Source organism: Hevea brasiliensis, chromosome 2 (genome assembly GCF_030052815.1).
Source record: "Hevea brasiliensis isolate MT/VB/25A 57/8 chromosome 2, ASM3005281v1, whole genome shotgun sequence".
Lineage (NCBI taxonomy): Eukaryota > Viridiplantae > Streptophyta > Magnoliopsida > Malpighiales > Euphorbiaceae > Hevea > Hevea brasiliensis.
In genome coordinates this window covers 105866937-105892568 of record NC_079494.1, presented here as the reverse complement: position 1 = coordinate 105892568, position 25632 = coordinate 105866937, and the positions used below count along the sequence as shown (strand labels likewise).

Sequence of the window (25632 nt, the reverse complement as noted above, 5' to 3'; positions counted from 1 at the left end):
TTGGCAATATGCAAGTGATTTGTTGGCTCTACCTAACTTACAGTAAATTTTTATTACTTTGTAGACTCTGCCTGACCTTATGAGGATAACTATTCCTGTGCTACCTTTAAATTTTCTCTATGATTGAAAAAAAAAAAAAAGAAGATATTTGTACACAAATAATTATGTATAACAATTAACCAGCCTTAGAAGGTTGGTCATATTAAGCCAGAGAAAATTATACAATAATCTCAGCGTACCATGTCATCAAGTGATATGATACACCTAATTAATAATAATACAACACATTATATGTATTACTTGATAAAAAATTATTTTATTTTTATGATAAATTTTTGACTCTTTTTTTATAATTGATGTGTTGTTATTTATTTGATTTAGTGTATTAAATTATGCCTATGATCTGATACATCGAGACTACATAATAATTTCTCTCAAGTCAAGTCAAAGCAATACCCCACGCCACAACCACCTCAAAATACACAATCCACCATACGTAACGCCATACCATAAAGGATAAAGCTTTAAGCGCTTACCATTCCTTGGACGATAATCCAAGCCACCCAAAATCAATTTTATTATCATTAGCTGATATCGTGGATATCAATTAATATTTTACATATAATTTATGTTCTCTAGTCATATTCATTTTGCAATGCAAGCCAAATTTGTTCATGAAAAACTAAGAAATTAAAACTTAATAAAACAGATTTGTCTTAGAACTTGCCATTTTAAGTTAAAAGAGGGAATAAATTAAAGAATACATTATATGGTTGATTTTAGTATAATTTTTTAAACTCTCACAATATTAATTAGATGTGGAGATCTCTCATTTCTTGCACTTTCAAAATTATATGATTATTAACAAAAAATTAAAGAATTATTGGAGGCAAGATTATTAAAAAATTAAAGAATTATTGGAGGCATTTATTAAATTTTAGTGTTTATTACGCTCACGTAAATGTTATCACCTTTATAAATTATAAGATTTTTTTTTTTTTTTAAAGAAGTGGTGGGGAAGACGTTGATCGTGCAACTAGCATGTAATAAAAAAAAGACGCAGAGGCGTATTCTTTCTTGGATACTCTGCTCATCAGCTGTCCAGCTCAGCTATATAATCAGTATACACCAACTTTTCTCTATTGCCTCAATAATCTCATCCTCAGCAACCAACCCCACGGAGAGAAAGTTTGTTACCAAAATTTAATTAATTTATTAAAGATGAAACCTAACTCTTCAATCCTTATCAAGCTTTTCATCTTACAATACCTTTCAGTTCTTTGCCTTTCTCAAGATTTTGATTTCTTCTACTTTGTCCTACAGGTGTCTATACGATTATTCTTCCGATTCCAAACTCTCCTCTTCTTATTCTTCTAGTATTTATTCTTGCGTTTTACTATATACAGATGCAGTTCGTTCTTGTCTGATATACATTTATTTATCTGTTTCTTTAATTCTTGATCCTGTAAATGATATGTGCAGTGGCCAGGATCATACTGTGACACCAGGCATAGTTGCTGCTATCCAAAAACTGGGAAACCTGTTGCTGATTTTGGCATTCATGGGCTGTGGCCGAATTACAATAATGGAGGCTACCCATCAAACTGTAATCCTGACAGCGTTTTTGATAAATCTCAGGTGATTATACCTTTTTATGATCTTTGTTGGATTTGGATAATTTTTTTTTTCAATGTCTTAGTCTCATGCTTTTGGTTTTGGTTCTTATCAAGGTACGTAGATAATGATGTAATTAGAGCTATTAATTAATTAAATAAATCGTTGTCCTCTTAACTACTATCAAATTGCAACTTCTAAATTAGCTCTAAAACTAATATATATATATATATATATATATATATATATATATATATATATATATATATATATATATATATATATATATATGTTCAGATCTCAGACTTGATGAGCAGTTTACAAAAGAATTGGCCAACACTGGCCTGCCCCAGCGGGGATGGCAACAAGTTTTGGTCTCATGAATGGGAGAAGCACGGGACCTGCTCCGAGTCTGAACTGGACCAGCACGATTACTTCGAAGCATCATTGAAGCTCAAGGAAAAAGCAAACCTTCTCCAGGTTCTGAAGAATGCTGGAATTAAACCAGACGATGAATTTTATGAATTGGATAGCATTGAAGAAGCTATAAAAGACGCTATTGGTTATACCCCAGGGATAGAGTGCAATGTCGATGGATCCAGAAACAGCCAGCTCTACCAGATTTACTTGTGTGTCGATACCTCAGCTTCAGAATTCATCGAATGCCCAGTGCTTCCCAAGGGAAGATGCGCGTCTCGCGTTCAGTTTCCTAAGTTTTAATTTCTCCTAAAAAGTGGGTGCAAGCAACTAATAAATTAAATGTAAAAGAAGGACTTTAAACTAATTAATCTTAATTAATTAATTAAGATTAATTAATTCATATTGTTTTGTTATGTTGTCTTTTTTGCGCACAAATAATGCATTCTGATATGATTATTATTACTACAATTTTATTTTTTTTAATTATTTTAATAATAACTAAGCAATAGCACAACCATCTGTCCTTCCTCGTTCAAAACGACAATTACCCTACGGCCCTAGTGTGACAGCTATGCCTGTCCTTGCTACCTTAATGCCTTGGCATTCTACACTGTTTTTTCTTGCTACATGGGCCAGAAAATAGTAAAATATTAAATTTAGTTATTGTATTATTAAAAAAATTTAATTTAACTTATTTTTAATCTTTTATTTAATTTAATTTGATATTTTTAATTTAAATATAATTTAATTTAAAAATTAAAATTAATGAATTAAATCTTTTAATTTAAATAAAAAATTAAAAAGTTTAATTTTTTATTTTAATATTAATTTTTTATTTTTTATTTAAGTCTAAAAATAAAAAAAATTAATTTTTTATCTTTTATTTTTAAATTAAATTAAACTTGAATTAAAAATTTTAAATTAAATTAAAAAAAATTAATATTATGTAAAATTAAACTTCTTCAACAAATATTAAGTCTAAATTGAACTTTAAACTGAAAGAACATGTGCATACTGTGATTAAAAAAAATTCACTTACCTATTCCGCGTAAGCGGTTTGAAGTTGAGGTTGGGTGTTGACAAAATATATTTTTTTAAAAAAAATACTATTTTAAATATATAATTACTATACATTTAATTTTATATAACAATTCTAATAATTTGTCAATTGAATGAATTTTAATATGAATTTTTCATTGTATGATTATTAGACTCATTTTTATATAAAATTAAGTTTATATTAAATGTAATTTATTTTAAATTTTTTATATTAAAAATAATTAAATTTAATTTTAAATTAATTATTAATATTTTTAATTAATATATTTAATAAATTACTTTTTTTCAAAAATAGCTTTCAAATTAATGTCAAATATATTATATATAGCTTGTTTTCTTTATATCCTATAAAAAAAAAAAAAGAATTTAGTTCTCCAAAGGAACATGATGCTAGAGGATAGACGTAGCCAAGTGTCGATTTAGAATCCAACTTAATTAGAAATCCATCAAACAAGATTGATAAAAATTGATCGATTCATTTAATGTTACTTATTAAATTTGATCAAATAAAAAATAAAACAAGAATCAAATCAAATGAGAAATATAAGTATATGCACTTTCAATTCTAACCTCCTTTAGTTTTGAAATCAAATCACTAATTTCAAATCAATTTTAGTCTAATTCAACCTGATGTCTCAAAAAAGTACAAGAATGGAGAATTAGACTAATGTAAATTTTCAGCTCTTACTCAAAACTTTTTAAAAAATTGTGGCATGTTTCACTTGAGTTCTATAATGTGAAGTGTGTGTGTATAAATAACCAAATAAACAATTGATACAATTGAAATTAAGCAAGTTCAGTATACTATTTTAGCAGAATAAATCAGTACTCAGTAAATGGAGCAGCAAACTGAATTAAGTTTTAGCACAGTAATCAGAGTAGAAGACAGGTTATATAAGTTTTCAGCAAGCACACCAGTAAGTAAATTATACTAGTTTTTTAGCAGAAACAACAGTAACAAATAATGTCAGTTTATAGCAAATATAACAATAAATTGTATCAGTTCTTAATTTAGCAAAATCAACTCAACCAGAAAGTAAAATGCAAGAATTTAGAGGGTAAGGGTTGACAGAATTGAACACTGAATTTTTATAGTGGTTTAGCCTAACTAGCCTACATCCACTCTCTTAAAGATCCCACTTTGAGTCTTCATTTTATTATTTTTATCTTTTAAAGGCAAGAGACAAAAGCCCTTTACAAATTATCACACTAAAGCTTTTACAAGTAGCTTCACACTTCTATCAAGTGTTATCTTAAACACTTAATACCTTCAAGCTTCAATAGGTACTTGAAATACTTCTCATAAATGATAACAGGGTGTTTAAAACTCACTCTCACTTATTACAATAGAATCTATAAAGAAATGATGAGTAAATAAGCCAATGATGACCAATAAAAACAATAGGAGCACTTTGAATAAAAGCTTTAATGACTTTAAGAGATTTGGAACAATAGAGCAACTTTCATTAAGTGTAAAATGACCAAGAGTGAGTGTATTTATAGCCTTGAATCATTTTTGACCATTTGAGAACTCATTTGAACGTTATAATTTCAAATTTCAAGAAAATAACTGTTATTTTATTGTTTCTTGCGATGTTGCAGAGTTGAGTCAGTTAGCAAACCAGTTTGTTTACCATGAGTAGTAGCAAATCAGTTAGCATACCAGAAAAACTTTTCTGCTTAACTTTGAAAAATTAAAACTTTGCATCAAACCAAAATAAAATACTTTTAAGTCATTCAATGATTTAAAACAAGTTCTAAAAACTTAGGATAAAAATTTGAGGAAATAAAAATGATTTCATTGGCTCTACTCCTCAATGTTTTTCAGAAATATTAACTATTCTCAAAATATATGTACCTTCAATTTTGATCTTGAATGTAGCTTGGAAGGTAGCCTTTCTTTTCTTTGTCTTCTTTGTCTTTGATTCATCTTGTGTTATCTTAGGATGTCATCATTTCTTTAAAACACAAGTCCATCATCAATTTCATGTAAACATAACACTTAAAGCAATGTTAGTTTGATTCTAGTTGAGTTTTGTTATCATCAAAATTCATACTCCTTTGAGCTCATAGGGTCAACAATCTCCCCCTTTTTTATGATGACAAAACTCAATTGAATCACCAAATAAGAATTGAAAAGTGTGAGTATATATATATATGAAAATAACTCCCCCTATGTGTATGTACCTATATCAACACATATTAACAAATATGCATGATTATACACAACAACTCCCCCTTAATGAAATATTCATAAGCACTTTAGCCACAAGGGGTTTCAAGTAAAAACATCAACACTTATGTACATAATATACACAATAGTATTTATAATGTCAACCAAATATCCATAAACTATCAATTTGTCAAATAGGCATATTCATCTAAGTATCATAATCCACAAAATATCTATCAGAAATTCAATATCAACCACTTCTCCCATTGAATAGACCAATTCATTCACTTCTCCCCCTTTTTGTTATCATCAAAACAATATGAGAGAAAAGATTCACATAAATAAGGATATACTAAAATTCTATTTAAGTGCAGTAAAAATAAATAGGACAGCAAACTAATTAAAGTTCAGATACTTAAAATTAGCAAACAAAGTAGCAGATTAAAAATAGACTATTCAAATAGAATAAACTAAAGTCAGTAAAGTATCCCAGCAAATTAATCCTAACCCTTCAGCCTAGAACTTCTTTTGGTTGGTTTAGGTCTATTGGCAGCCATTTTCTTTCTTTTGGATTTGGCATGCTCACTACTTAGAGTTTGAAGAATTTCTGCAGCCATAGCAGCACCAGGTGTTAAAGGTATAATAGTGCCAGGAGCCAATTCAGTTGTGGAGGGAACATCAGAAGGTTCTGCAGTAGGCTTTTTGCCAATTTTGGCCTTTGTGCCAGATAGTTTACCAGTTTTTGCTTTCTGCTTTCTTTTTGTTCCTGTCTAGCTGATTTCTCTTTTCCTTTAGTAGGTGCAGCAGGGGTTGGAGTCTTTGGTTCTTCTTCACCATCAGAACCAGATGCACTCATGGCATCTTCACTTCCTTCTTTGCTGCCACCTTGAGAACCACTTTCATTGCTGGATTTTTCTTTAGCTGATTCTTTTTTTTTTTTTTTTTTTTTTTTCAGATTCATCTTCTTCCTCTTCTTCTTTAGTTTCTATTTCTTTTTCTTCTTCCTCATTTTCTTCTTCTTCTTCTTCTTCTTCTTCTTCTTCTACTTTTTCCTCATCTTCCTCTTCTTCACTTTCAGCTTCCTCTTCTTTGTCTTCTTCCTCTTCTTTTTTTTTTTTCTTCTCCTTTTTCTTGGACAGGACTAGTTGTAGTAGCCTTACTGGTTTCTCCAACTTCAGTACTTGTGAGACCTAGATGGACTTTGATTTTTGTTAACTCATCCATAATTTTATACATTATCATTGGAGCACCATCAATTTTAGAATCAAGTGCATTCATAAGAGTAACTTGGAATGAGCAAAATTGCCTTAGTTCTTCACTTTAGAGTTCAGAAAATTGCCTTAAATTATTAACTTCTTCTAAAATTTCTTCCATATCATAGGCAACACTTGCACTCTCCTTAGAACTAACACCTTTCTCAAATCTCATCTTCATACCATCATCATCTTTCTGTAGGCTTATGATAGGGATCATATTTGTTTCAAGTTTTTCATTTTCTAAGGGTATCCCAAAATCCCTAAACAAACCATTGAGAAGATGGGCATAGGGTAGTTTATAAGGTGGTTTCTACTTCATGATTTGTTTTAGCATAAAGTAGGCAAGGTTAAACTCAATTTCATTTACAATATGCCATATTATACAGAGATCAAGCGTGCTTAGATAATTGGGACTGCTTGTTCTAGGGTTAATCACATAAATGACAAAACTGTGCAGAATCTTGATGTGTTGGTGAGTATGTGTGATGCTAGTTTTGCCTTTGACTTCCCCTTTAAACACTTCATACTCAAAGTCTCTTTTATTGAAACCTCCTATAGTAAACACTTCTTTGTGGGAACAAATTTTGTTACGACTATTTGGGATTTCTAAGGCTCTAGCTAACCTTTCCATAATTACTTCATAAACCTTTCCTTTCAACTTCACTTTAAATGAGTCATCAAATTCAACATCTTTAACTCTTAAATTTTTATAGAACTCTTGAACTAAATCCACAAAAGTTCCTTCAGCATTTGAAAATAACTTGTCCCATTTTTGGAATTCAAATAAAGACTACAAGGGGATTGAGACTTCATTAAAAACAGGCCAATGGATATACCTAGGTTCATGAAAGGCTCTTTCCATCAACACAACAGGGGCTTTGAAAGTTTCTCTGTTTAGCACTCTTCTCCTAAACAGGTTCACTGACCCTTTTCTTAGACTTTTCTGGTACTTTTCCAATGACCAGAGGTCTTTCTCTCTGTGCAAGAGGTAGAGGTGGAGGAGCATCCTCATTGTTAGAATTTGTAGTTGAATAATGGTGAGAGATTGCTTTCACTTTTGATTTAGCCATGACCAACCAAACCAAAATTTGTTGGGCAATAGGGATGGATACTGCTAAGATAACAAAATACGCAATATGAGCACCCGACAAAGATATGAAGAATAACATATATAATATAGGAAAAAAAACTATATAGTCATTTGAAAATCACAAAAAAAATCATGCATTTAACAAACTTTTTGAAATATCATGATGGATCATTCAAATTTGCAGGACAACGAATAAAGAAAAAATTAGGGTTTTAGAAAATTATTAACAACATATTCGAAATTTTGACATATAGTGCATATTGTTGTCATGAGAACACTTAATATAAGAAAACCCATCAACTAATTTCAAGAAGAATTGAAAGTATATCATGTAAACTAAAAAAAAATTGTAAAAGCCGCAATAATTTCACAAAACAAAATACCTGTAATGTAACAGTCAGGCTCAAACCACTAGAAGAATTGTCCGCTTTGGCCGTAAGCCTCACGGTTTTGTCCCATAGGTGGAGTGGAGAACTTTCCAGGAGGTCACCCATCTTAGGATTTCTCTCAAGCAAGTACACTTAACCCTGGAGTTCTTCCAACTCTCCAGGCTATTCCACTAAAAAGCGTTTTTAGTGATTAGTTTCCCTATTTTATATATCATTACTTACCACTCTCATTCCGATGTGGGATGTGTTTTCCATCTTTCAGGGAGCTTTTTGCTATGTCCAATGGAATCACTGGGGCACTGCCTTAAGGCCTTGTGGCCCACCAGCTTCCACCACAAGTGTCCTCACTTGTCGCACCGTACTGAGGGAGCTTTTGGCTCTGATACCAATTGTAACGGTCAGGCTCCTACCACTAGAGGAATTGTCAGCTTTGGCCGTAAGCCTCACAGTTTTGTCCCATAGGTGGAGTGAAGAACTTCCCAGGAGATCACCCATCCTAGGATTGCTCTCAAGCGAGCACGCTTAACCTTGGAGTTCTTCCAACTCTCCAGCTATTCCACCAAAAAGCGCCTCTAATGATTAGTTCTCCCATTTTATATATCATTACTTTCCACTCCCATTCTGATGTGGAATGTGTTTCTCATCATGCGGGGAGCTTTTCGCCGCGTCCAACGGAATCACTGGGGCACTGGCTTAGAGCCTTGTGGATTGTAACGATCAGGCTCCAACCACTAGAGAAATTATCTGCTTTGGCCGTAAGCCTCACAGTTTTGTCCCATAGGTGGAGTGGAGAACTTCCCAGGAGGTCACCCATCCTAGGATTTCTCTCAAGCGAGCACGCTTAACCCTGGAGTTCTTCCAACTCTCCAAGCCATTCCACTAAAAGGCGCCTCTAGTGATTAGTTCCCCTAGTTTATATATCATTACTTTCCACTCCCATTCCGATGTGGGACGTGTTTCCCATCTTTCAGGGAGCTTTTTTTCGCATCCAACGGAATCACTAGGGCACTGCCTTAGGGCCTTGTGTTATATTTATTTGATTTTCTCCACAACGGCGAAAAGCTCCCCGCATGACCGTTACATTCTATCTAGCTTAAGACTACTCCGAGGCCCAGTATGCTGGCCTATGTCAAAGCCTAGTCTTGTGGCTGAATCAAAAGATGTGTTTGATCAGAAAACCAGCCACAAGTATTGGATAGATGTGCAGCTCAGATAGGGTGACTATGACTCTTATGATATTGAGCGGAGTCATTGCCAATGTCATTGACCAAAACTGAGCAGCAGTCGGGGCACCCGGTATGGTTGGGAGCCAAGTGAACTTCAAGAGGTGGTCACTGACATTAAGATTGAAATTAGTAGTCCTCTTGTCCGAGAACGGTCTACTGATTGTACCGATAGACTGACTCAAGATCGGCATGGCCATCACTTTCGATCTTGATCAATAAATTAGTCTGATTCCCTCACTGTCATTAGATGACGTTCTCATAGCTCTTCGATTGCTGGATTCATAAATTTTTAGGCGAAGGGCGAAGGAAACAGTCTGAAAAATATCAAAAGGGCCATCATAATTAGAATTCTCACCGGAAAAGCTAAAATTGGGGAAGGGGTGCATTGAAAATTAATTGAAAAGGAAAAGTGAAGTGTGAAGGTGATTTCCTATTATTGCATATATATAGGGCCTTGGCATTTATTGCATACAGAACCCGAAGCGGATGCATCGGTAACTGAAGAATTTATTGCGTTGACCAATGCAAGTCAGATAAAGAGGAAAGATCCGGAATGAGAGAGATCGGAAAATAAGAGGGGACACAATGCAAGAGATAGAGATCAAAAAAGGGGATGGTCATGATAAAACAGGAGGCGACCTATAGAGATCGGAAAGTGCAGAAGGGTTAAGTAACTTCCGATCCGAACTTTCAACTAACTCTCTTCATTGTTAGATTTGAGTTAGTTAAAGCATTGCAGGCATGATCAGATTCTCACCACACATCTTATTTGCAAGGATGCCCACCTAGCTGCCAGACGCTAAAACAGTTAAAGCAGTCCTGTACATTTCGATCTCCACCATTGATCACAATCGTAAGGATGGATCTAGAGCCCTCAAATCAAAAAGTAGACGATAGGTTCGGTGCTTTTTATTTCCAGCCTTTGGATCCATTTTGTAAGGCAATACCTCGAGCCGTTGGATTAAGAAGAGAAATGACGGATATTCTGAACAGGATCCTGGCCCTCCATTTGGATTCTCTTTAATACTCAGACATCAGATTATATCCTTTTGAATCTAAACCCTCCATCTCCCCCTGGCAAGATCCTGACCCTTCATTATGGGCCCTGGTTCCCTATAAATACCTGCATGCAATACTGTAGAAGGGACAAACCAAAAAAAAGAAAAAAAAAGGTGGTATTATCGTGGAAAGACTCTGGATTTTTATTCAGTCTTGCTACTTGCCATTTTGAGCTTTCGAAGTATTGAGAAACTTTAGAAACTAATTTTCTGAAGTATTTCACTAAAAAGAGCTCTAAATCCTGACATTTTCATTGTTAGTTCCTCTGCACCACCCTCTGAAACCATCTTCATTACACCTCGTTCCAACCACTCTAGTATCTGGCATTACCTTCCGAGTTCAATTTCGTTCCAACCTATTCCCATTACTCTGGGTAAGTTCGAGTCCTACGACCTCCAGCTTTCACTTCTGTAAGATTTGTGGATATTGGAGTCAGCTCATCTGCCTCCTCAACTTCCCACAGGTAAGCGTCTAAACTGTTATTTTGTCGAATATCCTCATTTCGTTTTCCCCAGTTTTCTTTTAAAATTTCTTTTACATCCAGTCGCAATAAATCTCAAAATAGATTATCTAGGCCAATGGTTATCTCTTGCGTCTTCTTTTATTTCATTCGTAAATTTCATTTATCTTCACTTAATTTTCATTCCTTTCGAGAGTACACATTCAAGTCATAGGCAACTTGTAAATACTCTAAAGAATATAGACAATGGTGTTTTAACATGAGAGTTTTGGGTCGGAACAAATAAAAAAAAAATGATGATAAAGAAAGATAGGTGTAACAAAAGGTCGAATTGATTGGAAACGAGAATAGGTCAAATAAATAAGTTATGAGATCAGGCCTCGGAACGAACCTAGCCGATAAAACAATAGATCGGGAATTAAAATAAGTCCGGATCCTGGGCGAGCGGCAAAAGAGATCGAATCAAAGAATTCTGATAAGGCAATCACGTAGAAGATCGGCAAGTAGTTCAGTCTTGCATCCACCATTTAGTTATAGGTTCTCGTAGGCTAGGAAAAGCTCTACACGAGTCTTTTGCATCCTCGGTACTTCATTCCCACAAAAGGGGGTCAAGAGGGACCCTTTACCAAAATCCTTAGTTCCAAGTTCTTATAAAATGCCATTCTAATAAACACATTAAGAGTTCGGGGGAGAGTTCTTACCCGAACTCAGTTTAATTTTTTTAACACAAACACATTAAGAGTTCGTGGGAGAGTTCTTATCCGAACTCAGTTTAATTTTTTAACGCAAACACATTAAGAGTTTGGGGGAGAGTTCTTACCAGAACTTAGTTTAATTTTTAACATAAGTACATTAGGAGTTTGGGGGAGAGTTCTTACCCGGACTCAGCTAAAATTTAACAGAATATATTAAGAGTTCGGGGGACAGTTATTACCCAGACTCAGCTAAAATTTAACAGAATACATTAAGAGTTCGGGGGAGAGTTCTTACCCGAACTCAGTTTAATTTTTAACATAAATACATTAAGAGTTTGGGGGAGAATTCTTATCCAGACTCAGTCTAATCTTTAACGGAATACGCTAAGAGATCGAGGGAGAGTTCTTACCCGAGTTCTCAACTAAATTCTTAAAACTAAGAGATCGGGGGAGAGTTCTTACCCGAGTTCTTAACTAAATTCTTAAAATTAAGAGATCGAGGGAGAGTTCTTACCCGATTTCTTAATTAAAATTCTTAATGCGTAAAGGAGATCGGGAGAGAGTTCTTACCCGATTATCGGCCAAAATCTTAATAAAATACGTGGAGATCGGAAAAGAGTTCTTATCCTAAATCTCCAGCTTAAATTCTTAACAAAATACATCAAGAGATCGGGAGAGAGTTCTTAAACAAATTCTCTTAGCTTAAATCCAAACTAAAAAATCACAACCTCAATATTCAAATTAACCCCTAACAAAAATCCCTTATACAGCACCTACTCACTAAGGGTCATCTCATGTACTCATGTTCTTGGGCAACCCAAAATAGTGAAACATCAAATATTCCTTTTATCCGTCCAAAGGATTAATATCACCATTCCAACCCTCTAATTATCAATTTTAATATATAAAGAGCATAACATTAAATCCGTTTACCCTCGTTGAGGTACGAGGTGGAGTGCCTAATATCTTCCCCACCCGTATACGAACCCCGAACCTAGAATCTCTGTTTTCAAAGTGGATTTCAATATTTTAAAATGGTTTTTTTTTTTTTAATTTCTCTCAAAATTAAAGTGGCGACTCCTCACTTTTCCCACTTCGGTGAAAACTCATCCAGACGACCACAAAAACCCTTGCGACAATCAACTTCATGAAAGCATAACACTTAAAGCAAGGTTAGTTTGATTCTAGTTGAGTTTTGTTATCATTAAAATTCATGCTTCTTTGAGTTCATGGGGTCAACATAACCCAATAGTTATCTCTATTCATAATTATTAAATTTGGATCGAATTAATAGATTGAATCGGTGAATTGACATTTAAATCAGTTTGACTTTATAATTGAACCAGATAAAGAAGTGATTCGGTGTAACTCGGTCAACCCAGCAGTTGAACAGGTGAACTAATGTGACCCAATTGACCTGACCAATTTAATTATTTAATAAAAGTTTTTTCTTTTTCTTTTAATATTAGTATAGAGAATTGAATTCAAAATCTCATAAAAAGTCTTTAAAATCAAAATCAATTGAGCTAAATTTATAATTATGTGTTTTTTCATTTCAAGATATTTATTTTTTACATATACTTAATATTTTATAAATATTAAAAAGAGAATTATACATTTATATAAATTTTTATACATTATGTTACTCGAATATTTTTATATAAAATTTTAAAAACACTATTAAAATTTATTAAATATAACTTAATAAATGTTAAAGTTTCATTCAAATAATTAAAATTTAATTAATTATATTTATTTATTTGTTTATGTTAATAGTTATTATATTTAATTAATTTTAATTAAATTATATATATTTAATTAATTTTTAATGACTCACTGGTTGAACTATTAACCCACTGGTTAAATTACTGACCCATTCACCCGATTCCTTCGTCGGGTCAACCTCTAGGCTGGATTTAATCACACTGTATGTATCAAGTGAGTCACACCTCCACCTTCAACAACTCACACCAAGGGAAAATTACTATTTACTCTCTGTATTTTAATGAAATTAATTATTTGATTTATGTATTTTAAAAAATATACTATTTAGTCCCTATAATTTATATCTGTTAAACTATTTAATCCCTCTACTAAATTTTTTATTAATCAATACCTGTTAAACTATTATTTAATTCCTTTATTTTAGTAAAACTAATTAATTTATCTTTATATTTTGAAAAATACTGTTATTTAATGCCTTTATTTAATGAAGCTAATTGGTTAGTTTCTGTATTTTGAAAAACATATTCTTAGATGAAAATGAAAATTTTGCTATGTAGAGGTTAAATCTAAATTTGCATTTTTAAAAATTGTTCAAGTATTTTTCATTCAATTTTCTAAGCGTCATTTTTGTGCTTTCTCTATTGGAAAATAATTTTCCTAGATTATCACCTATGGGCAACGAGGTTTTCAACTAGTTTAGCTCCATCTTCCCATAACACACGATGAAACTTAGATATAAATGCTTTAAGATGTGAAAGCTTGACTGGAGTCACCACCCAGATGATACCCGGGATAAATACTTTAGAAGGAATGTGGATGATGGCTTTATCTCTCACAGAGATCCACTGCCCTTCTTTTGTTATGAGCTCAATAACTCAGGTTCAGGATAGTGAATGTGGAAGAAGAAAGTGCTAGGCATCCTCCCTCTTAAGCTTACCTCTAAACGAGGGCCAACCCCCTATTTATGTTTCTTATAGCATATCTTATCATTATTATTATTATTATTATTATTATTATTATTATTATTATTATTATTATTAATTAATTAAAGTTCTTAATCATAAAATGCAAGTCTAGATTAAACATATACATATTATTCATTTAAATATTCAACACCCATCACATGCGCATATATGTAGGCCTAAGTCATGCATGCTTGGTTCCCATGTTTAACTTATTACCTCATTTACCTTATTGCCCTATTTACCATATTTCTAATTTAATTTATTTTATGTCTTGGTGTTGGTTTGCACATATTGATATAAATAAGAAGATAAACGATCCCTAAACACACATCTCATGTCTCTATCATGCATAGCTTGTTTTATTCTAACTTTTTCCCTAAGTTATCTTACTAAATTATTTACATGCAATTTGGTTATTGAAAGCAAATAGATAAACCATGCAAAGAAAGAATAAAATTTACCCTTTCTATTTTAGAGGTAGCAACAAAAAGAAAAAATAAAATTCACAAAATTATATTATTAAAATTTACCCTTTCTATTTTAGAGGTAGCAACAATAAAAAATACATAAAAGGCAAATGTGCATAACAATGGATGAAATTTTGTACTAATGATACTAACACATCAATAAAGAACTTAGAAAAAATAAATAACAAAAAAGAATAACAAAAAAATTAAGTTCAAATTTAGAGATGTTGTTTACATCTACCCAGATCCTATTATAATATTTAAAAATAAGTTTTGCATACAAACCTGTACAGAATTAGAGAAAACTCAAAACATAAAAGATTTAAAAGACGTTTTGAACTCTAATTTAAACTCAATAATCACCTAAAAAGGTAAAGTCATCACTGAGTTATGCCCTCTTGAAGTTTTGGGCCTTGCAAAAACATACATAATCAAATAACAAACTTGAAAAAAATCATATCATAAAATCTACAAATCAAATCAAGATGATAACCTATGAAAGTTGCATAATTTTTCATGAAGCATTTGGGAAAAATAATTTTTTGACTAAAAGATCTACCTAATTATGGCTTATAAGCTAAGTAGAATCAAAGCATCTTGAAGAACATAACAGATTTAATGGGTTGCCCTCAAATAATTTCATTACAATCATAAAAAGAAACTCAAGAATACATACACATGCATGAAAAAGATATCATATTAGTATTCTACATGATTAAATTATGTGTTCTTCTATGTCTCACTTTTATAACAAAACAAAAACTAAAGAAAGGTAGAAGAGAGAATTGGGAGAGAGTGAAGCGTGTGGTGAGAAAGTAAGGGAAAGTGTGATGTGTGTGGTGGCTGATGGTATTTGCTAGGTTTGAATAAGTCAGAATCAGTCAGAATGAGTGTGAACCAGTGCCTCTTTAGGAGAGCTAGAAGTGTATTTATCGGCACATTATTGTATAGGAAGATTTTACATAGGTTTATTTAGGAAAAGATTTGATTTTACTACATATTTCTTCCTATTTCATTCAAGAGAGCAAATTTCTTCCTAGTCATCTGAAAAAAAGGATCATCTTCTTATTTTTCACTCTGATATTTGGCCAAGAGGAGATACTAGCTACCTTCTTTGTATTTTTTATTTTATTTTTTAAATATTCTCTTCTATTTTCTTTTTTTTTTGGTATGATTTCTTCTCAAAGAATAGAAAGAAGATCAAATTCACTCACTTTCTCTTCATGTTGGCTGAATATGGGCCGGAGCAAGGTTTTAATGATAAATATCATACACGATCATTCAACTTTATGAGTATTTTCATAAAAGTTACTTAACTTTAATTTCTTTCATAAAACTCGATAAATTTCAATTTAATTTAATAAAAGTCATTGTGACTAGAAAGGTTTATAGGTTAACCTAGTGACCTATTAATTATTTTATAAATAAAATTACGTTATTTTATTAATTAAAAAAAAAAGAAAATAGGATGCATTATGCATCCAGCTGCCCCTCTCATCATTAAACTCATATATTTTCTCTATTTATTCTCCATCAGCAATTACTAGTTAGGTAATTTTATTCGTAAAATAATTGGTAAGTCAGCAGGTTAACCTCAAAACTTTTAATTTTCATTTATAGTGAATTTTATAAAATCAAATTGAAATTCAGGGAGTTTTATGAAAAAAATTAAAATTTAATAACTTTTATGAAAATACTCATAAAGTTGAGTAAACGCATATGATAATTACCTAGATTTTAATGGGTTTTGCTCTAGTTGGCACTGTTTGGGCTTGCTTTGATTTAGTGTAGCATTGAATTTAATCCAACTGAAGCACATAAGGTCCATGCTTTGCTGCCCTACAATACTCTTTAACCTATATTAATATATATATATTTTTATTTTCTTTGTAAAACCATTTACTTTTATATATTTTTTTTATTTTAGTCATGTAAAATATCATATTTTATTTTTTCGTGAATTTCAGCATTTCTGAGACCTTTAAAATTTTCATTATTAGCTCCTTAAATGCAAATTAAATTTTATTAAAATTTTGAACATTAATATCATTACCCCGTCATTGAATGATAAAGGACGTGAATGAAAATGGGCATTACCATGGTCAATTCTACTTTTATTACTTTATTTTTAAACAAATGTGTTTTTTAGTCTAATACTAATATTTAGTTAAATAAAATTATTACATCAAATATTGTCTGATAATTAAATTTATAATTAAAGAAGATAAGCTAAAATATATTTTCAACTCAACTGAACCTTATTTGATAGAACTAATTTTATTTTGAAAATTAAATTTTAAATATTTTATATTTTAAATAAAATTATTATTAATTAATGGTGGACGCAATGGCAAAATTTTGATATATATATTCTAAATGGCATTCTCCTCCAACTTCTAAAATTGTCTAATATTTAAAATTTAAATATTTTATATAATTAATACTTAAAAAATGATATTTTTGAATGATTAGATATGTGAACCATCTAATCAAATTTTTTTTCAATAAATATCTTTTTTTTTTAAGTTTGAATTTTTTTATAACTAATAATTAAAAGAAGGTAAGAATTTTTTTTAAAAGATAAGAAATTAGTTAAAATAAAAATTTAAATATTTTTTACTATTTAAATTCTAAATATTTCATATTCTTTTTTTTAAAGAAGATAAGTTAAAATTAACTTTTAGGCTAATCTAATAGAATTAATTTTATTTTTAAAATGAAATTTGAAATATTTATATTTTAAAATAAAGTTATTATTTTTTTAATGGTAAAATATATAAATATATATATTATCTTTTAAATCTCAATCCCCTCCAACTTTTAAAATTATTTAATATTTTAAATTTGAATATTTTTTATAACTAATAATTAAAAAAATATTTTGAATGATTATATAAATGAACCATCTGATATTTTTTTTCAATAAATATATTTTTTTATTTTTTATAATTTAAAATATTTTTTCTATAATTAATGATTAAAAGAAGTTTTTTTTTCAAAAAATAAAAAGTTAGTTAAAATAAAAATTTAAATATTTTATTTTTTTAATTAAATAAGATAAGTTTAAATGAACTTTGAACTCAATTAGGCCTTATCCAATAGAATTAATTTTATTTTTAAAATGAAATTTCAAATATTTTATATTTTTAAATAAAATTATTATTTTTTAATTATATCAAGTGTTAATTAATGATGGAAGCAATTAAAAGAATATATATATATATATATTCGTCTCAATCCCTTCAACTTCTAATATTTTAAATTTGAATATTTTATATAACTAATAATTAAAAGAAGATATTTGTAAATGACTAGATTAACGAACTATCAAAGTATTTTTTTTAATAAATATTTTTTTACTTTTTTAAATTTGAAATATTTTTTTCATAATTAATTATTAAAAGAAGATAAGAAGTGTTTTTTTTTTAAAGATAAAGAATTAGTTAAAATAAAAATTTAAATATTTTATACTATTTAAATTTTAAATATATTTTTTAAAAAATTAGCTTAAATAGTGGCATTCTTTGCCGAGTGTCATATATGTCAACATATATTAATAACAGGTGTACTAAGAAAATAACATATAGCAAAACTTTAAGTTACTTTCTTAAACACAATTTGACTATTTTATATTACTAATAATTAAAAGAAGATATTTTTAAATAATTAGATAAATGAACAATCTAATTTTATCTAATATTTTTTGTTAATAAATATTTTTTATTTGTTAAATTTGAAATATTTTTTTATAACTAAAAATTAAAAGAAGATAAGAAGTTTACTATTTAAATTCTAAATATTTTATATTTTTAAATAAAATCAACTTTGACTTTTGTTTTAATATATATATATATATTTATAGAATTAAAAATTTTAAATTTATATAAATTTTAAAATTAATTTAAATAATAAAAACATAATTTTAATTAATTTTAAAAATAAAAATATTTTTAATAAATCCAATGTTACTCTTTCCTTTTATACATTTATATATATATATATATATATATTATAATCTTATATTTCTAACTTTCATAATATATATATTACAATCTTATATTTTTAAATTTCATAATTGAATGCTTAGCTCCAGAAGAAGCCACGTGGTCCTTAAAAATGAGACGTCAACTATGATATGCGGCCTCTGTCCGCGGTTTTTTTGGTCAAACACAAACAGTCAAACACACGCATATATTTAATTTATTTTCCTCCTTCGGTGATCAAATAAAAAAAATTAATTTTTCTGTGATTTTCTCTGGAGTTTCACTTCACATATTTAATTTATTTTCTGCGGAGTGCACTAGTCCTATTCACATCTAAGGGAACAGTTATCCTTTCCTTTCCTTTTTCCCACCCTTGAAGCATAGTTCAATTCAAAAACCAAGTCACCTCTCTCTCTCTCTCTCTCTCTCTCTCTCTCTCTCGGAAAAGCATTTTCTCTCTTTCTCTCCGCCATTGTTTCTCTGCAGATTCAGGCAGGTTAGTTTAGCTTCTCTTCAAGCTTTTCAACTGCTTACGCTGTTTTTCCTTTTGCACTCGCCGTTTTCCTTTAATTTTCGTATGTTCAGAGCTAAATTCGCTTCCGTTTGTCGCAATTGAACGATTGAGTCTGGATTCGGTGCACTGTGCGTGGATCCGTCTCATGATTTTTTGCTATTTATCTTCTTCTCTTTTTTATTTAAGTAAAAGTGTGTTTGGTTCGGTGTCTGAGAAAATTGAGGAGAAGAAAATGAACGAGAAATTTAGTAGACTTTATTTAAAAAAAAAAAAATCTCTGAATTACGAAAATTTGACCCAGCCAAGCTAAAGCTAATGCTCTGTCTCACGCTTGAATGTGTAAAAGATTTCACAAATGTGAGTTTATCTTATTTTTCTTCTTGCATTTTATATTTGCTTTTTATTTCTAGAATTTATAAATAAAAAATAAATTTTCTGCTCTCCTCTTTTTTTTTTTTCAATTATTTTTCCGTGTCAACGGTGGCTTGTTGACTCATTCTGGTCAAGGCACTAGGACGACATTTTCTTTTACATCAGCAGGAAAATTATCATCCAAGGAAAAAAAGGGGAATTACGCCTTGATTATTTGGCAAAGTTGCACTATAATGAAACAGAAGTGAACAGTTTGGAGCTTTCTATTTGAGAATTGTGGTTGTGATTTTGCTTAGAAGTGGACCGTACTTCATTATTTTTGTTGATCTAACTTCTGTTTTCTTAATATTGTTGTGTGTTTACCATTGGATCCTTCTAGATAATGCAATCATCACCACAGAATTTTATATAGCTTTCGTGCTTGTTTAGTCACGTATGGAAACACTACACCCGCTGAAAGAGGAGAACAACTGCTCCCTCTAATTTGACCAATTAGCAACGTGCTAGGTCAGGCATTGACAGTATAGACTTATCTGTTGAATGCGCCTGCAAAAAATAATATAAAATCGCAATGTTTTCCCCAAAAGAATTTTAATTTTAAATTGATGGTTAATTTGGATTTTTATATGGGAAGAAACTTATTGATGCTCTTTAGAAATGGTTCAAGATCCAGTGTCCCCTCATAAACTCGATACTACTTTTTGATGCTTTCCGAGGAAACTCAAGTCAGAGCAAATCAATTCAGGAAGCCTTGAATTCCAGTTTTGTGTTTAAGAAATAATTTCTGTGAGTTTCCTGCTGTATGTTTTGCTAAAAATCATCTCTTTGATTATGTTCCAAAGTCCTGGCGCTGATGTTCTTGTAGTATGATGACAGTATGCATTGCCATAATTTTTTTTTTCCTGTTAGCTTATTTTATAGTTTTGTATTAGATGCTTTTGTTTCATGATCATTGACTAAACCATGAGTTTACTTGATCTTTTGCTATACGCATGCAGCGTTTTAGAGTATTGAATTGTAAAAATTTCCTGGCTTGTTAATGGATTGATGAATTTGAAATATCGATACAGCTTGAATAGTTCTGTGCGATACTTTCGATGAAAAAGTATGTAGCTGAGTTGGCATTGAGTTAAGAAGAAATTGAGCTGCAGCAGGAGCATGTACTTTCAGAGCTTGATAGTTGGCTCAGTCAGGTAGCTAGCTGATAATAAGAGGATCTGATCCTTCTACATTTTCATCTCCACTCTGTTTCTCATCTTTCTGAAGACGTCAACTGTTTTTGGTTGGATATATTGATTCTATTTTCTTTATATTAGCATGACAGCCTGTGGAGACTTACAAAAATTGTTCTCAAGAGATTTGTTCAGTGTTCGCATAACAATTACAGGCTGGAGGGTTTTGGTTCTTTAAAGCTCAATCAAACCCAAAATCAGGATCGAATATTTTAATGCATTCTTTTAATCAACAGAATGAAGAGATGGTTTGGTGGTGTTCTGATTGCATCCTTGTTTATGTTGCTGATCCTAAGATTTGCTCTCATGAAAAATCCTATTGGAGAAAGTTATTTGATGAATGCTTTCTCCAATGCAAGTAATCCTCTTGAATGGGTGCAAGCGACACTTCCACCAGCATATAAAAATCCAGAGAATTCTACTCAAGTGATTTCTAATGATGCCATAGTATTCAGTTTGTTTGCTCAGAGGAATATTTCCAATGAAGAACAAGAATCTTTGCACACGTGGAATCTACTGAAACACTTGATTGATCAAGCTCAATTTTTACCCAATGGAGTAGAGGCTATTAAGGAAGCTGGGAATGCATGGAACAGCCTTATGGCTTCAATTGAAGAGGAAAGACGTGGTTCTACAAATGAAAGTTTAAATAGGAGAGCAAAAGAAAAACAGTGTCCTCATTTTCTTAACCAAGTGAATGCCACATCACTTGCCAGTAGTGGCTTCAAGTTGCGACTTACTTGTGGCCTGACTCAGGGTTCATCCATAACAATTATAGGCATTCCAAATGGTCTTCTTGGAAATTTTCGGATTGACTTAACAGGGGAAGCACTTCCTGGGGAGCCTGATCCACCCATCATTTTACATTACAATGTTAGGCTGCATGGCGATCAGATAACTGAGGATCCAGTTATAGTTCAAAACACCTGGACTGCAGCTCATGATTGGGGTGAAGAGGAGCGTTGCCCATCTCCTACTCCTGAAAAAAGTAAGAAAGGTAGAGATATATGCCACATTTTTATTGTTTTTGATGAAATATGTTTGTAGCTTGGTTTTGTATCTCTACATGTATCTCAGTATATGCATGTGGTTTTGTTTTGTATCTTCAAAAAGTATATTTCTTCTGACCCATTGTTAGCAATTGGAATAGGTTTTCCGAGCCCAATATATTTATTTCCCTCCAGTTGGTGTTCCATTTTTCTTTTTTTCATTTTCTTTTCTTTTTGAAGTCAGAGATCCATTAAATTATAATTAGTGTTGCATACCAGCAGCTTGTCTCTTTTTTTCTTTTTATTTTATTTTTTAAAATATTCTTTTCTTTTCTGGGCTTATTTTTATTTTCATTGTTCGCTCTTATAAGCAGTGATAAACCTAATAATTTTATATGCCAGTGGATGAGTTGGATCAATGTAACAAGATAGTGGGTAGAAATGATACTTTGGTGGCTAGCTTGCATTCAAAAGGTTCAAGGAGGTCTTCAATGGTTCAGGATGGATCTAAAAGAAGAAGATATTTTCCCTTTAAGCAAGGTTATTTATCTGTTGCAACACTTAGAGTGGGATCAGAGGGAATCCAGATGACAGTTGATGGAAAGTACATAACGTCTTTTGCATATCGTGAAGTACTTTCTTGACTTTGTTATTTGTGGTATTTTTATAATTTTTAAAGAGTAGAAGTGTCTTTGTATTTATTTCCTCTCTTGGTTTCTTGTCCATTCAGACCTTGGAACCATGGCTGGTTAGTGAAGTTAGGATCTCTGGAGACTTGAAGCTGATTTCTGTTGTGGCTAGTGGTCTGCCTACAGCAGAGGATTCAGAACGTACAGTTGATCTAGAAGCACTCAAATCAGTTCCTCTCTCTCCTAGAAAACCACCACATCTCTTTATTGGTGTTTTCTCCACAGCAAACAATTTTAAACGCAGGATGGCTGTTCGAAGAACTTGGATGCAGTACGCTCCAGTTCGGTCAGGAACTGTAGCAGTGCGCTTTTTTGTTGGTTTGGTGAGCTTTTGCAAGTATTCCCTTCTATTTTTTGTTCAGCAATTTTTATGGTGCTCATGTTTTCTGGCTATATTTAGTAGAAAGGAAAGTTCTCCCAATTTATATAGTCTCATGTGGTTGAACCACAATCTAATTGATCTGGCCATGAAATGCATCTTCCTGATATGGCTGGGTCCTAAGATTTCTATTTGTAAGCCACATGTGATGGAGGTGTCAGCTTGTGTATTTGGTAATCCTGAGCAACCAGCCAAGTTAAAGGTGTAAAAAGTCAGTGTAGTCATGCAGATCTTTTTGCTGGGTCACTTACAATTTTGAGGTGTATTGCAGCATAAAAATCAATTAGTAAATGAGGAACTTTGGAATGAAGCACGAACATATGGAGACATACAGCTGATGCCTTTTGTTGACTATTACAACCTCATCACTTGGAAAACTTTAGCCATCTGCATCTTTGGGGTAAAGTCCTCTCGCTTATATAGACATACAGATGGCTGAATCATTATCTTACGGACCTCATCTCTTAAACAGACAGAGGTTGCATCAGCAAATTATGTCATGAAGACTGATGATGATGCATTTGTTCGAGTGGATGAAGTGTTAGATTCTTTAAATAAGATCAAAGTGAGCAATGGCTTGCTTTATGGACTTATCAACTCAGATTCCAAACCTCATCGGAGTACTGATAGCAAATGGTATATCAGCCTTGAGGTAATCCTCTAGTCTTGACAAACATTTAAACACTCTAGTTTTGATTCTATCTGGGCTCTGTTTAGCAATATTAGCTGTTCTAGTAGCTGTTAGTTATTCTAGTAGCTATTAGCTGTTTTACTAGACCTTGTTCAGCAATATTTGTTGTTCTAGTAGTTGTTAGTTGTTCTAGTAACTGTTAACTGTTTTACTAGTTGTTAGATATTAGCCGTTAGTGGTCAGCTTTTTATATAGTTATTTAAAACAGAAGTGATCAGTAAAAATAGCTGTTAAATATAAAAATAGTTATATCATCTTGTTGATTCTAGTTAAAACGCTCTCTTAACCTCTAAAAGTTAGGAGTAATAGTTTTTCATGAACCACTTCCTCAACTACTAAATACTACCGAACCATATAAATAAGAGATGTAGTATTTTGATTATAGTCAAAACACTAAGCGCTACTTTATAAGTTATTGTCGAACAGGGTATAATCATGGAAGGCTCACATATAATTCTGAGATGTCTTTCAACTGGTCACAAATAAAACACATACCTAATAGGTTCTTAATGATTTGGTTCAAGGAGGGAGAATTTAGAGATGTTTCTATGTACCCTATTAGCGTTTTCATGTAAATTTGCTGCACTAACATTTCGAAACTGCACCCTTGTGGCTGCAAATTCAAGACTTATGAGTGACCAAAATGCACTTGGAATTTGTTTGCTGGTTCCACAAATGCAGAAATCACACACGGATAGATATCATACATAAGCAATTGGGCAAAATTTTGGCTCTCTTGTTGGTAGGATTGAGAGGACGTCCCCTTGAGTTTACGGTTGGTTTTAATTGCTAGTATACAAAGATGCATGCTGTTTTCATAGTTGCCTTTTATTTTCTGATTATGACAAGTAATTTGTGTATTCATTATCGCTTTATCTTTTTCTCTTCATCGTCTTTGCTGAAAAAAAGGAGTGGCCTGAAGAGAAATACCCACCTTGGGCACACGGTCCTGGTTATGTGGTCTCCGGCGACATAGCAAAGGAAGTTTACAGGAGATATAAAGAAGGTCGTTTAAAGGTATAATAGTAGCTGTACATTTTTTTTCCTCCCTGACTGCAATCAACAATGTATAACGATTCCTCTGCTAAAACATATGGACTAATAATCTACTACCAAATGAATGGACGTGGCCACTGAAATTTTCTGTTTGATGTTTTTATGATTGATATTGCAGATTTTTAAGCTAGAAGATGTGGCAATGGGCATCTGGATAAACCAGATGGAAAAAGAGGGATTAAAAATTAGGTATGAGAACAATGAAAGGATCTATAATGAAGGGTGCAAGGATGGTTACATTGTCGCCCACTACCAAGGTCCTAGGGAGATGCTTTGTCTGTGGCAGAAACTTCAAGAAGGAAATGTTCCTAGATGTTGTGGTGATAGATAAGCATATATTATATCGTTCATGTTGGGCTCCTGGCGCTTCGCAAAACCTCAAGCCCGAAGAGACTAATCTTAACCAGATTTTGAGATTTTCCTGACCAGGATTGAGCATATACATACGAGAGAAGGAACTGCAGCCGGGCTTTTTAGTCACTATAGTTTCTATCACCAATTTATAATTATGATTTACGAGCAAGGTCGTCACATCTCAATGACTTCCTGGGATGCGCCGTGTTAGTAGATGGCATTGTATAGAGTCTATCTAGTAATAGGCTATACGAATTTATTTTCCCAATATGATTAATTTTTTATGCCTATCACTCAACATGCAATTCTTTCTACCATTTCATCCCTTCGATCTTTACTTGTGATTTATTTTCCGCCTTGAAAATCTTCTTTGTTTTGTGCAAATTCTAAATGGCCATGTGTAAATCAACACCATCATGAGGGGAAATTAAATGGATTTCTATCTTCGTAATGCGTAGAGATGGATCTATAAGATCTTGTTCCTGAGGAATTATTAGGTGCATTCGGTGCATATATACTTTCTCTCACAATCAAGTGGAATTCACTTCCTATCCTATATAATAGGAAGGATTCACTTTCTGTGAGAGAGAAGGACTCACTTTCTGTGAGTGAGAAGTCATTATTTTTTAGTGCTCCTGGTGTACCTAATAATTAGCCCTTGTTCCTTGATCTTAGCAAGATTAAACTAGCCTTACTGATGCTTTTGCATGCAAAACTACATAATAACATGAATTAAAATACAAAATGTATTATAAAAAACAACAATGATACTGAT

General features: G+C 31.8%; 2 protein-coding genes across 7 annotated transcripts; both read left to right on the top strand.

The window, feature by feature from the left end:
- Positions 1 to 1019: 1019 nt before the first annotated feature.
- Positions 1020 to 2418, top strand: LOC110638754 (ribonuclease 3). Its single transcript, XM_021789427.2, has 3 exons — positions 1020 to 1323; positions 1483 to 1638; positions 1912 to 2418. Exons 1-3 carry the CDS (start codon positions 1222 to 1224, stop codon positions 2332 to 2334), a joined length of 681 nt encoding a protein of 226 aa, XP_021645119.2. The 5' UTR covers positions 1020 to 1221; the 3' UTR covers positions 2335 to 2418.
- A 16452-nt stretch (positions 2419 to 18870) lies between these two features.
- LOC110650603 (beta-1,3-galactosyltransferase GALT1) lies at positions 18871 to 25174 on the top strand. 6 transcript variants are annotated; one of them, XM_058137492.1, is made up of 9 exons: positions 18871 to 19077; positions 20538 to 20660; positions 20784 to 21696; positions 22091 to 22320; positions 22419 to 22700; positions 23028 to 23156; positions 23229 to 23408; positions 24357 to 24464; positions 24622 to 25174. In XM_058137492.1, the coding sequence occupies exons 3-9, from the start codon at positions 20937 to 20939 to the stop codon at positions 24832 to 24834; spliced, it is 1902 nt and encodes a 633-aa protein (XP_057993475.1). In that variant the 5' UTR covers positions 18871 to 19077; positions 20538 to 20660; positions 20784 to 20936; the 3' UTR covers positions 24835 to 25174. The 6 variants fall into 6 exon arrangements, with proteins under 6 accessions (XP_057993475.1, XP_021661351.2, XP_021661348.2 ...); XM_058137498.1 differs by lacking the exon at positions 18871 to 19077 and adding an exon at positions 19102 to 19452; XM_021805659.2 differs by having other exon boundaries at positions 20538 to 21687.
- Positions 25175 to 25632: the final 458 nt, after the last annotated feature.

What these genes read in the sequence shown, in the direction of transcription:
- LOC110638754 (XM_021789427.2), top strand. Translation starts at nt 1,222, where the DNA reads ATGAAACCTAACTCTTCAATCCTTATCAAGCTTTTCATCTTACAATAC. An exon ending in TCTTCTACTTTGTCCTACAG is followed by an intron (nt 1,324 to 1,482) that starts GTGTCTATACGA and finishes TGATATGTGCAG; the next exon opens with TGGCCAGGATCATACTGTGA. An exon ending in GCGTTTTTGATAAATCTCAG is followed by an intron (nt 1,639 to 1,911) that starts GTGATTATACCT and finishes ATATATGTTCAG; the next exon opens with ATCTCAGACTTGATGAGCAG.
- LOC110650603 (XM_058137492.1), top strand. Translation starts at nt 20,937, where the DNA reads ATGAAGAGATGGTTTGGTGGTGTTCTGATTGCATCCTTGTTTATGTTG. An exon ending in TGCGCTTTTTTGTTGGTTTG is followed by an intron (nt 22,701 to 23,027) that starts GTGAGCTTTTGC and finishes GGTGTATTGCAG; the next exon opens with CATAAAAATCAATTAGTAAA. An exon ending in AATGGTATATCAGCCTTGAG is followed by an intron (nt 23,409 to 24,356) that starts GTAATCCTCTAG and finishes GCTGAAAAAAAG; the next exon opens with GAGTGGCCTGAAGAGAAATA.